We start from the raw sequence: 10,779 nt of genomic DNA on the forward strand, positions 1-10,779 counted from the left end.
AGAGATGCAGGGATGGTTCAATATACGTAAGTCAATAAATGTCATAAGTCACATAAATGGGCTCAATGACAAGAACCACATGGTCATCTCAATAGATGCAGAGAAGGCCTTTGACAAAATTCAACATGCTTTTATGTTTAAAGTCCTAGAGAGAATTTCACTGGAGGGAACATACCTCAACATAATTAAAGCTGTATACAACAAACCCACAGCCAACATCATTCTAAATGGAAAAAAAAAACTAGAAACATTCCCATTAAAATTAAGAACCTGGAAATTTTTATTAAGTATGTTAAAGCTGTAATGAAATGCTTCTTCTAAAAAAATTAAAAAATTTATTAATCTAGCTGATATTTATCTTTAAACTTCATGTGAGGTAAGATCCATCACATACCCACCCAACCCCACAACTGTTTTTATTGACAAAATATTCATCACTTTCTTACACTTTTGGTAATTTTCTTTAATGAAGCTTGCATTTGCTCCAAGATTTTATTTTCAGGACAGACTATTTTCTGTCACTGAATTCCTGCTTGTCTCATGGAGTCTATAATAATAAGTGTGGATTGACGCTCACTGGAGACTGATGGAGGACTCTTCCTGTCAAAGTCCTATCATTCCTGCTCAGTCTCTGGCCTTTCCTTAGCATGTTCTTTCCTGCTTCTGGTTTCCCCAATCCCACAGGCTGCTCTGTCATGTGTAATGTACTAACTTTAGGGTGTAGAACCCAGCCACAGACCTGGGAGAAAGGCTTTGGGCAAGCCTGGGGGTGAGGGACTCCCCCAAACAAGGCTGCATCTGTTTCTTTACATGAACATTTGAATTATTTTTAATATGAACATATTTCTCTCTTCCTCTCCCCACCCTCATTCTTTATCCTTCCTTATTTCTTCCCCCTTCCCTTCTCTTCCTCTCTTGACTTTAGGATTCAAGAAGCCTGTGATGGGTGGAACATCTATCTGACTGGGTCCCCGAGAGTCTGTAATGGGCAGAAGCCCCTTACCACCTTGTGACAGTGAGTGACTTGCATAGGAAATAGACATTAAAACATGATGGTTTGGGCTTGCATGTTATACTAGAATAATTTAGCTTTAATGTCATAATTTATCTTATATGTGATTAATAAAGAAATAAATCATGATCAATGGAAGAGACAAAGTCTGGTGGAATTAGCATTCTGTAAATATTTTTAAATGATATTATGGGTAATAGTTCCTGTGGTCTTGAAAACCCTCTGCATTTTTACCCAATCTAGCCCCCCAAAAATCTCAAAATGGACAAAATGTATATGAGAAGGAATCAAATTTATTCTTCCCAAAGAATATCTTCTTTTTTTTTTTATGTGGATTGCTATGTATCACCTAAGGCTATTGTCTACAATAGCAGATGATTGAAGGGCAGCTGGCATTTGAACACACACAATGTTCCTTTTCATTGTTTCCTAACTCATGGCTTAAGTGAGTAATATTTTGGAGCAAGCCTGTGAATCCAATGTCTGTATGTGACTGGGAGTCCAGTGCTGTTGGAGATCCCTTTTGTAGTTCAGAGGCCTGAGTGACTGTGGAACTTACATGACAGAAGTAAAGAGTTCTAACTTCTAGAAACTCCTACAATCTTCTCATTGACTTGCTAGCTGAGGATGACCTTGAACTTCTGATCCTTCTGCCTCCATAGAGGCTAGGATTATAGGTGTGCATCACCATCCAGTTTATGGAGTACAGGGTTAATTTGAATTTTTAAAATTCAAACCAGATGGTTTATGAATAAGGTTAAAGACCTCATCCATCCTAACCCATCTCCACAAACTTATTGGGGCAGTAGATGTAAACTTATTAAACAGATTATTCCTTGAGATATGCTTTCATTAAACAGAATATTTATTGACAACACATCAGGCACTAAGCAGGTTCTGAAGATGCCCTAAATGACTGATATTAAGCACATGCCTGCATGTATATTTGTGCATTTATTTCCCATGAATGAAAATACAAATGAAGAGAGGAACCCTTTTGCACATAGATGTTAAGTGCTTTTGGAGCACAAGGATAGTTATGCTCTTGGACACTGAATAAATCTGAAGGCTTCACAAAAGAGGCTGTGATCAAGATTAGAGCAGTATCATAAGACAAAGGTGGTGAGAAATCCTGGGGCACGCAGTGCAGGGTGTGAGAAGGAGCCCAAGGTGTGGCATGAACAGGAGTGAAAGGCCAGCAGGGCAGAAAGGCTTGGGGTCACAGCTTGTAGAAGTTGTGGATCAAGGGAAGGTCTCAAGCCTGCATGGAGCCTTCCTAGAGGGTGCTTTTCCCATGCCCATCAGTCATGAAGAGATTCCTGATCCACTGGGGTCAGGGTGGAGTCCTGAGTCATTTCCGTTTACAGTCAGCAGGAGACAGGGAAGGTCATCTCTCCTGGAAGCTACTTATCTGAAGATTTAACCACAGACTGACCTGCTTACAACTCTGATGTGAGAGAAATAATCAGGTATATTAAACCACTGAGTTTCCAGGCTTGGCATTCATTGTTACAGAGCTTGGTCAGTCCTCAGATCGGCTTAGAATCCTATTTTTGTTTTGCCTTTATGCTGTTTTAATTTTTAGGAAATTTCTGCCTTTAACTTTTCCTAGTTTTCATTTTTATATCTGATTAGAAAAGAGAAGGCCCTGTTGACATCCATGAGAGCTGAGTAGAAGTTTGAATACAAATCATTGAAATGGAAAATCATTTTGCAAACTGAAATGCTGACGATATCAAGAGATTCATCATTTTTAAGGTAGGCGCTGGTACTGCTTAAGTAGGAAAAGAAGAACTCCAATTATTCTTTATAATTTCATTGTGACCTCAGTAATTCTACTCTACTGTGCCCTAAAAATATTTTCTTTCCTCAGTAGCAGTCCATTTACTTTCCGGGTAGCATAGAATTTCTCATCTGGGCAACAAGCCCTCCATGTAGTGCCATTAAGCTAACATCAGATGACAAACAAGTGAAATCTTCCCCCAAATATCCCTTCAATATTTTATTCTATGATTTTGATATATAATTAAAATTGAAATCAAAAGGGAAAGAAAAGCTCAATGCATGCCGTCATCTGAGGACACACACCTAGCTACATTGCTGCCAATATTTCCAGTGCTCTGGGTCGTTTCCAGGCCTTTCTAACCTTTCTCTCTAGAGACAGCAGCACTAACTTGTGTCTCATCAAGTAGCCTCATGAAAAGAGTGAAAGGATTATTTACTGGGAATGCAAGTGCTGAAGTTAAACACTATTCTAAGCCATTTGCTGCTCTTAAAAAAACTTTATAAGCATTTTATCCCTTAACGCTTCCCAACAGTCCTCTGCAGGACCATTTGTTAAAGCTTCATTTGTCAGAGGAGGAAGTAAACCTCGAGGGGCCCAGCTGCACAGCAACAGGTAGGCTTGTGACTGAAGCCCGCAGCAATGTGCTCACAGTCACATCATTCTAGCCATGAAACGTCGGAGAAAACTTGAAAATCCAGCTTTACCTGGTGATGGCTTAGCTACTTCTTCCTGAGACTCAGAGAGAAGTTAAGCTTAGTTGAAGAAAAAAAAGTGACATTTCTCATCCACTTGAGCCTATAGCAAGAAGCACTGCCACCCACTACACAAACAGGAAGTTATTTCCAGGATGACAGGGTGACATTTTGAAGCATCAATGGACGTGCTTCTTCCACTTTCAGCCCATGTACCCATGGCCCTTAGGATACAACCTTGACTGTACCATAGTAGACTGGACCAGAAAGAAGTCAACACTGGGCCTCTGAACACATCATGGGTAATGTAAATAGCTGGAAGGGAAGTGATTTTTTTTTCCCACTGCACAAGATGTGCCTTTTAATCTTTTGATAGTTTAGAGCAGAAAGCCTGGGACAGTAAACATGGAAGAGCACAGGACATAATTCCTTCATGACAGAGAAAGCTGGGTGAGGAGACAGGCATGTTGAATGTTGCAGTTGTAGTGCAAGATGTGAGGAAAAATGTGGAGAGATTTGGACACTGGAGAAAATATTGCATTGATTCTCTTCCCATGACGAAGAGAGGAAGAAAGAGCACCTAGCAAATGAGGAGAGCATAGGATGGGAAGAATCAGGAGGAACCAGGGAATGGCAGCCTCTGGATTTTCCCAGATGTCATGAAGATGTAAAGTTAAGATGAAAATGTAGCATAGAAAGGTCCAGAGACAGGACCACTGCTTCCTGCAGCCCAGAGCTGGTTAGAGATGTCAGAATTTCCACTCCCTGTTTGTTTGTGGAAATGTAACCAGCAAAGAGAAAAGGAGAAAGGGGTCAAGGATCAGGAATCTGAAGGAATTATGACAAAGGACAATGCCTTTGAGCCAGAGCGGGATCCTGACAGGGGTCCAGAAAAGGATAAGCACTCTTGAGGGTCGATAGGACACTTCTTTTCAGCAAACTTCCTCATTCCCAAATGCTAGTCTCCTACCACTGCCATGCCCACACACATAGAGGATCATCCTGGTTTCCTTAGGCCAGTGCATGAGAAATCCTTCCTAAACTGAAAAGCTCTCCAATGACCAAATTTATTCTGAATTAACTGAAATTATGCTTCTTGACATCCTATCTCTTAATAATGTAGAGAGGTTTAGCTGAAGACAATTTCCTTTCACATGCACTAATGAATAGCTGGGCAATCATATGCCACCCTCAGGAAGTGATCAGCAATATGTGTGTCATTCTTGGCTACACTGGATGAAATTGGACAGAATGCATGATCAAGCCCATCCCATGTGGAGGATTGGAACAGTGGTGTGTGAGTTTGTATAGCACAGCAGAACAGGAAGGAACAGAACTTTAATAAGCATTTCCCTGAGCAAAACTAAGTAGGAATTCCTTTAAGAGCAGCCATAGTATGCAACTGTAGAAACTCAAATGAACATGTTGAAGGAAACCAATTAGAAGAGAATTTAAAAGTGCATGATGCAGATGTGTGATACTTTTATTACAAATTGCAGCAGGAAATTAGATAGTCAGGAACTGTAGGCTCCTGGATTCTAAGAAATGTACCATGGGTTCCAAGGCAGGCAGAGGATTCCAGAAGGCCTGTGGAGGTGCTGTGGGTGAAGGGGGGCTTTCGGAGAAGTTGAACTGAGAGAGCCAAAGAAGGTAAAAATATTGGTGCAGGGCAGGCAGATGCAAGATCTAGAAATGAGCTGTCCACTTAAATGTAAAGGAACCAAGCACAGTACACACAGTATGCAAAAATGTCCTAAGTAGAGTCTTTGTTCAATCACCGTGTGAGATAACTGGAGCAGGATGAATCTAAAGTTTACTTTGGTTATATTAGTGGAGGAGGAAAGATATGTTTAGAAAATTACCAGTAGAACAGTGTGGTTGAGGGGGTTGACATACGGAGGGAACCAACTGTGTCCAATGGCCCTTGAGCACTCAGGAGTAGCCATTTACATGCAAACAATAGTTAGACTAATTGCATATCATTTGTAGCTATGCACTGAAGGAGATTTAATGAAAGCTCATGATTAGGTAATACTTAGCTGTTTTGGTTTCTGTCCCCCACCCCACCCTGCACACCCAAGAGTAACAATACTGGTTTCATTTGCATTATTTTATGATTTAGTTAATTTACTAATTCAGACACATCTCCCTCCCACTTTCTTTAAATTAGGTCTCTCATCACTCAGAACAAGAAGTTCTGGAAACATTGATAACAAATTTACCTGCAAGATAAAAGGCTTTTGTGTAAAATATTTCACCTTTGTCTTCTTTTTAGACAGAACTGTGTACTTTTTCATGAACTAGGTAGGTCCTTGACAACCTGTAGATTCTCAAAGATCAAATAATCCCTCAGTGTTAGGGCCTCACAGCAGTAGGGAGATAAATGGAATGGCACTTTGGGGCTAGAAGAAAATGGAAACTGTGAAGCATAGCTTTGGCTGAAAATCTCCAGAGTACAGTTACATGGCTTAGACATGCACAGCTCTCAGAGAAGACCAGGGTGGGGAGTAGGGGAAGGCAAGCTCACTCCAACCTCTCTTCCGAGATTTTTGGGAGCCCATTTTTTGAACTACACAGCAGGACAGGACAACGAGAGCTGAAGCTAGAATTGGCTGTGGAGATGAGAGGAAGGAGAGAACTCTAAGCTTGTGAATGGAGGTCCAAAAGACAGACAGGAATATTTTGCCTCCTGCCAACAGATCTTTGGGGTCAGAGAAGAACAGGAACACTAGGTAGCTACTTAGAACCCAGGGCTAAGAGAATAGAGACTGGGTCAGGCTATAATGGAATGGGCAGAATTACCTAAGGGTTTCTTAGTTTGGCATGGGGGGGGCAGCCCCAGTACCACGATCTCAGTGCTGCATCCATGGGGATCCGTAACTGACTTCCATCCCATTGGCTTTGAAATGGGGTAGAATGTGAACTGGCTGTTGGTGAGTACTGCTGGCCAAGATCAGGCAGGGCTGGTACTGGTGGGATGAATGGTGGCTAACCAGTTTCCCTCACTTTTTTCAAGGAAAAAGCAAATTTTCTGTTTCCATTCTAACAAATGTTGGTGAATAAATGGAAATACCACTATGCTTGGTTCATGCTATAAATGTTTACATGTGCCTATCGCAGTGGTAGTTCTGAGAGGGAATGTGGAACCAATATATTTAGCTCAGAGAGGATGACCCATTCAACAAACACTGCAGCAGCCGGCCCAGATAGGTGCATGAAATAGGAAGAAGACACACAGTCCAAAAGCCTGCTCAAGCTGAAGAGCTAAGTGGCGGGTTTTCAGGAGGAAGCAGCCCCTGCTGAGCCTCAAAGAAGAGGCAGAACTTAGATGAACCCAGATGAAGATGGAAACCATGTGTTCATGCTATAAATCTAAGTACGACAAGAGCTAATTCAAACAGGTCACACAGCAAGGCTCTTGGTACCAAGACTGAGCATGTGGGATGTCCAGCTACTGCTGTTGCTGCTATTTCTATTTTATGGTTGTCATCATTTCTATTTTATTTTTCCTTTACTGCCTTTTGTAAAGACAGTAGGAATTAAAGGGATGCATTCAGGAAGCAGTAAATGGGACATTGCTTTGGCAAGTTTTCATTAGATTTATGTGGGATGAAAGGAACCACTGCTACCAAGGGTTTGCATTTCTATTGCTTCTGTATCAAGAGTGTGTTGAAATGGCTGAAAGGCAGTGGCAGAAAAAAAGTTACAAGAAGGAATCGAAGCAGGGGGACCAAAACTTTGCCCCAGATTTCTGTGTATCTGAAAAATCACCATTTTAGTAATGCATGTGTTTGTCACAAATGAATCAGAACATTGAAAGCTCCTGGCTTTCAGTGGACACAGCTCCTCTCTGCTTCTCTTTGTCCACTGTCCACAAGCCTCACTGCAGGAATGATACACAGAGGATTCAACCCTGTAGTCTAGCTGCGATGTTGCAGGGACAGGGGTGTAAATACTAATGGACAGCCAGAGAGCAGGGATTTGTTCATTGGTATATTCAAAACATCCCCTCAGGTGGGATTCAGAATGGCAAATAAGTCTTCAGCTGAGAGTGCTTCTTGCCTGAGCCTGAAAACCATGTCCTCATTGCCTATTATTATCCCTTTTGGGAGGGCCAGTCTCTCACAGTCTGCTTGCTGTCGTGTTTTATAAACATCAAAGGCAACAGGGGTGGCAGTACCAAGGAGGCTGAGCTTCCTGGGTACACAAAGCCCACCAAGATCCACTCTGGGAATGCAGGCTGATTCCAGAAAAGGCATTGTTCAAACTGGTCAATGGCAACAAAGTCTCACTGCTTAGGAGGGGACGTGGGGACTGGGTCTCTGGAAGCCAGCTATTCTTTGCTGTAGGGGGCTCTGCCCTTAAAGAAGCTGGCTGATTTCCTGGACAGCTCCCTGCGGAAAGTTTTATTCTGAGAGTTTGAAAAAAAAAAACAAACAAAAAACAAAAACATAACCTCTAGTAACCTGTAATAGAGGGGTGGATGTCACTGTAATCTTTTGTCCTTGTGTAAAAACCAAATCATTTCAAGAACAGCCAGGGGATGAGGAAGAATAGTAACAACAGCAGAGCAAGGACTGAAATTTACCTGAAAGTTTTCTTTGGATATAAAGGAACAGTTTGATGCCTGTGACTTAGGGCAATGTTAGGCAGACAGCAGTGTATGAATCAGCCCCACAATCCAGCTTTTGTGGGTGTGAAGTAGTGAGCTCATATTTTCTAGGTACCTTATTTGTTCCTATCTAAAAGCTCTTTTTTCAAAATAAGGGACATTATTAGCTTAATTAGGAGTTCTCAGCTCTTGAAGCCTAGGAGAGTGAAACACAAAACTCCTACCCTTTTCATTTATTCTCCTTTGCGGAAGAATTAACTTCTCGGTAATGTAAGAAGAAGCAACAAAGTAATCCTCTGTCTTCCTGTCCTGTGTCTTCACTGGTATCAGTCACTGTCCCTGAGGATGTGGCTTTCCATACCTCTGATGTTCCTAGCAAAGCCCTTATCACTCAAACAGCGAACACTCATTTAGGAGAAATGTCTGTTTTTAGGAAATTTCCCATTTCTATTAGAAACAGACACTTTGAACACTGTTCCAGGGCTAATTAAAAGTGCTCTCACCCAGAGGAACAGGGAAAGTAAAAATCTCGCTAATGTTACAATTTGTAAGTTTTTGTAGCAGCAGCAGCAGCAGCAAAACACATTTGTATACATAAGGAACGATAGCACTGGTCTTTGCACACTTTGAAAAATCTATATTTAAGCTCATGAGGTTGGGGAATTTCCCCTGCTTCCTTACTTAAAAAAAAAAAGGAGGCTATTCCTAGCCCCGGTTACAGTACTTTCGCAGCCCTCTTCAGTCCCACCTGTTCCATTATTTAACACCAGTGCTCAGAGTAGAAGCCAGAGCGCTTACCTTAAAGGAGGAATAGAAGGAGCCCCACTCCTCCCCCGCCAGCACTTCAGTGAAAGTCACGGTTTCAGTGCAAGCCACTGGGGAAGAATCCAGCACCGGCACGGTCTGGTTGGCATGGGAGCTGCCCTCTGTGAGGCTGACTGGCATGGCTCAGGCAGGCTTGAAACTCACTGTCCCTGAACCTGCAGCAGGACAAGAGAGTTCAGTTGGCCTCCTGAGAGTCCAGAAGCAGCTGCCGATAGCTTACACCTCTTCTGTCTCCCAAGGCTTCTGGCTATTTCTTGCCTGAGCAGAGGCATAGAGCCCTCTCTGAGCCCACCTCACTGAAGAGCTCTGCCTGACGACAAGGACGATCCACGTGCTGCACTCCTCTGCAGTTACAATGTAGCAGCCAGCTCTGCCCTCACCACCCCGCAGCCTTGCCTAGGCCTGGCCTCATCCTGAGAGCAGCCCCCGAGGCCATCCACGGGCTCCCTGGAAGGGACTCCCTCACTGGTTGTGCTTTTCCTGACTTGTGCAGCAGACCCTCACCTTGGTTCCAGCTTCCACAAAGCAAAAATGAAGATATTCGGCAGGTCCATTAATTCAGGTCATGTCTGCATTTCTGAAACCAGTCAGAGTTATGTTTGTTTGAGTGAGGTTGCTTTCTGACTTGGGATTCTCTGGTAGTGTGCACTTTACTTCAGTAAGTGGAGGCAAGCAGCACCCAGATTCCTGCTGAAGTTTTCACAGGACATTGCTTGGAAGTTCTGGTCCATGTTTGTCAGGAAGTCACTGTCTCTCATGATATGACAAAGGGTGAGAACTCACCATCCCCTCCACCTCAACTCCTGCCTGGGATCATCCCTCAGGGTGGGGGAAGAATGGGGACGATGGCCACTTCCATTGGTGCTACAGAGAGGAGCAGGCAAGCACCCAAGTAAAGAGACTGCTTCACAAGCGATCTCATAAAATACAATTACTGTTCTTTCATTTAATTCTCAAAACAGCCTTGAGGTACTGAAGAAAGTGACTTTTATGTTTGCACCTAGAAGGGACTGGATTCAAGGTGAGAAATGACTTACTCAACACCCCACGGCTGGTGAAGCCAATGAGTGGTAAGCCATCTCTCCTGAATTTCCTCGTGGTTGTGATTTAGTGCAACACAAGCTGATTGATGTGCATCCAGTCTCAGATGCTCACCAGGACATGAGATTGACAGCAGTAAGGTAGCAGGCCAGGTGCAAAGCAATAGGTGCCCAACCACCTATATGGCAAACCCAGCACCTGATCCTGTACACAGAAGCCAGTCTGTGGGCCCCACAGGTCAGCCATTGCTCTATTGCCTCTGGTAAAGACTGTAGTAGGCTTTCCATCAGAAAAGAGCAGGACCCAGGGAATCTCCTGGGAGGTCTTTAGCATAACTTACTTATTACCAGGCAGAAGTCAGTGGGTTCTGGGTAAGTGTGCCATGAGAGAAAGGTCAAAACTAAACAGTGACTTAAACAGTGACTCAGTGGCAAAACATTTTCACTGACGGGGAATCCAGCTGACAAATAAACACGGGGAAATTCTCCAACACGTTAGCAATTAAGGAAAGCAGTTTAAATGGAACTTTAACCCATGAGCACAGTGAAAACTAGGGTACAACTACTCCCCAAATGTTGACAAGATTGAGGAAACATAAGCATATGTTTTCATTTCTGATGTAACTTAGGTGAATACAGTGGCTTCAGAGAACAATTAGGTAGAGTCAAATAAAGTTGGGGTCACCTTGATGTTCCATGCCATTTGTGGACGTTGGTGATTTTCTTTCTCTATCTGGGCAACTTCAATGTGTTCAGTTTGGCAGAAATTCATCGTTGCGCTCTTACAATACGTGTATTTTCCTAGAGGATGT

General features: G+C 42.9%; 1 protein-coding gene across 1 annotated transcript in view; it reads right to left on the minus strand.

The window, feature by feature from the left end:
• Positions 1–9,208, minus strand: part of LOC103738029 (neuropeptide S receptor) — a gene marked incomplete at its 3' end in the record, with an annotated part of 190,433 nt that extends 181,225 nt beyond the window's left edge. The window contains exon 1 of the mRNA XM_008837834.1: positions 8,901–9,208. Within this exon, the coding sequence (XP_008836056.1) occupies positions 8,901–9,047 (147 nt within the window). The remainder of the gene's footprint in view (positions 1–8,900) is intronic.
• Between the last annotated feature and the right edge of the window lie 1,571 nt (positions 9,209–10,779).

Source organism: Nannospalax galili, unplaced genomic scaffold (assembly GCF_000622305.1).
Source record: "Nannospalax galili isolate Female #2095 unplaced genomic scaffold, S.galili_v1.0 scaffold739, whole genome shotgun sequence".
Classification (NCBI taxonomy): domain Eukaryota; kingdom Metazoa; phylum Chordata; class Mammalia; order Rodentia; family Spalacidae; genus Nannospalax; species Nannospalax galili.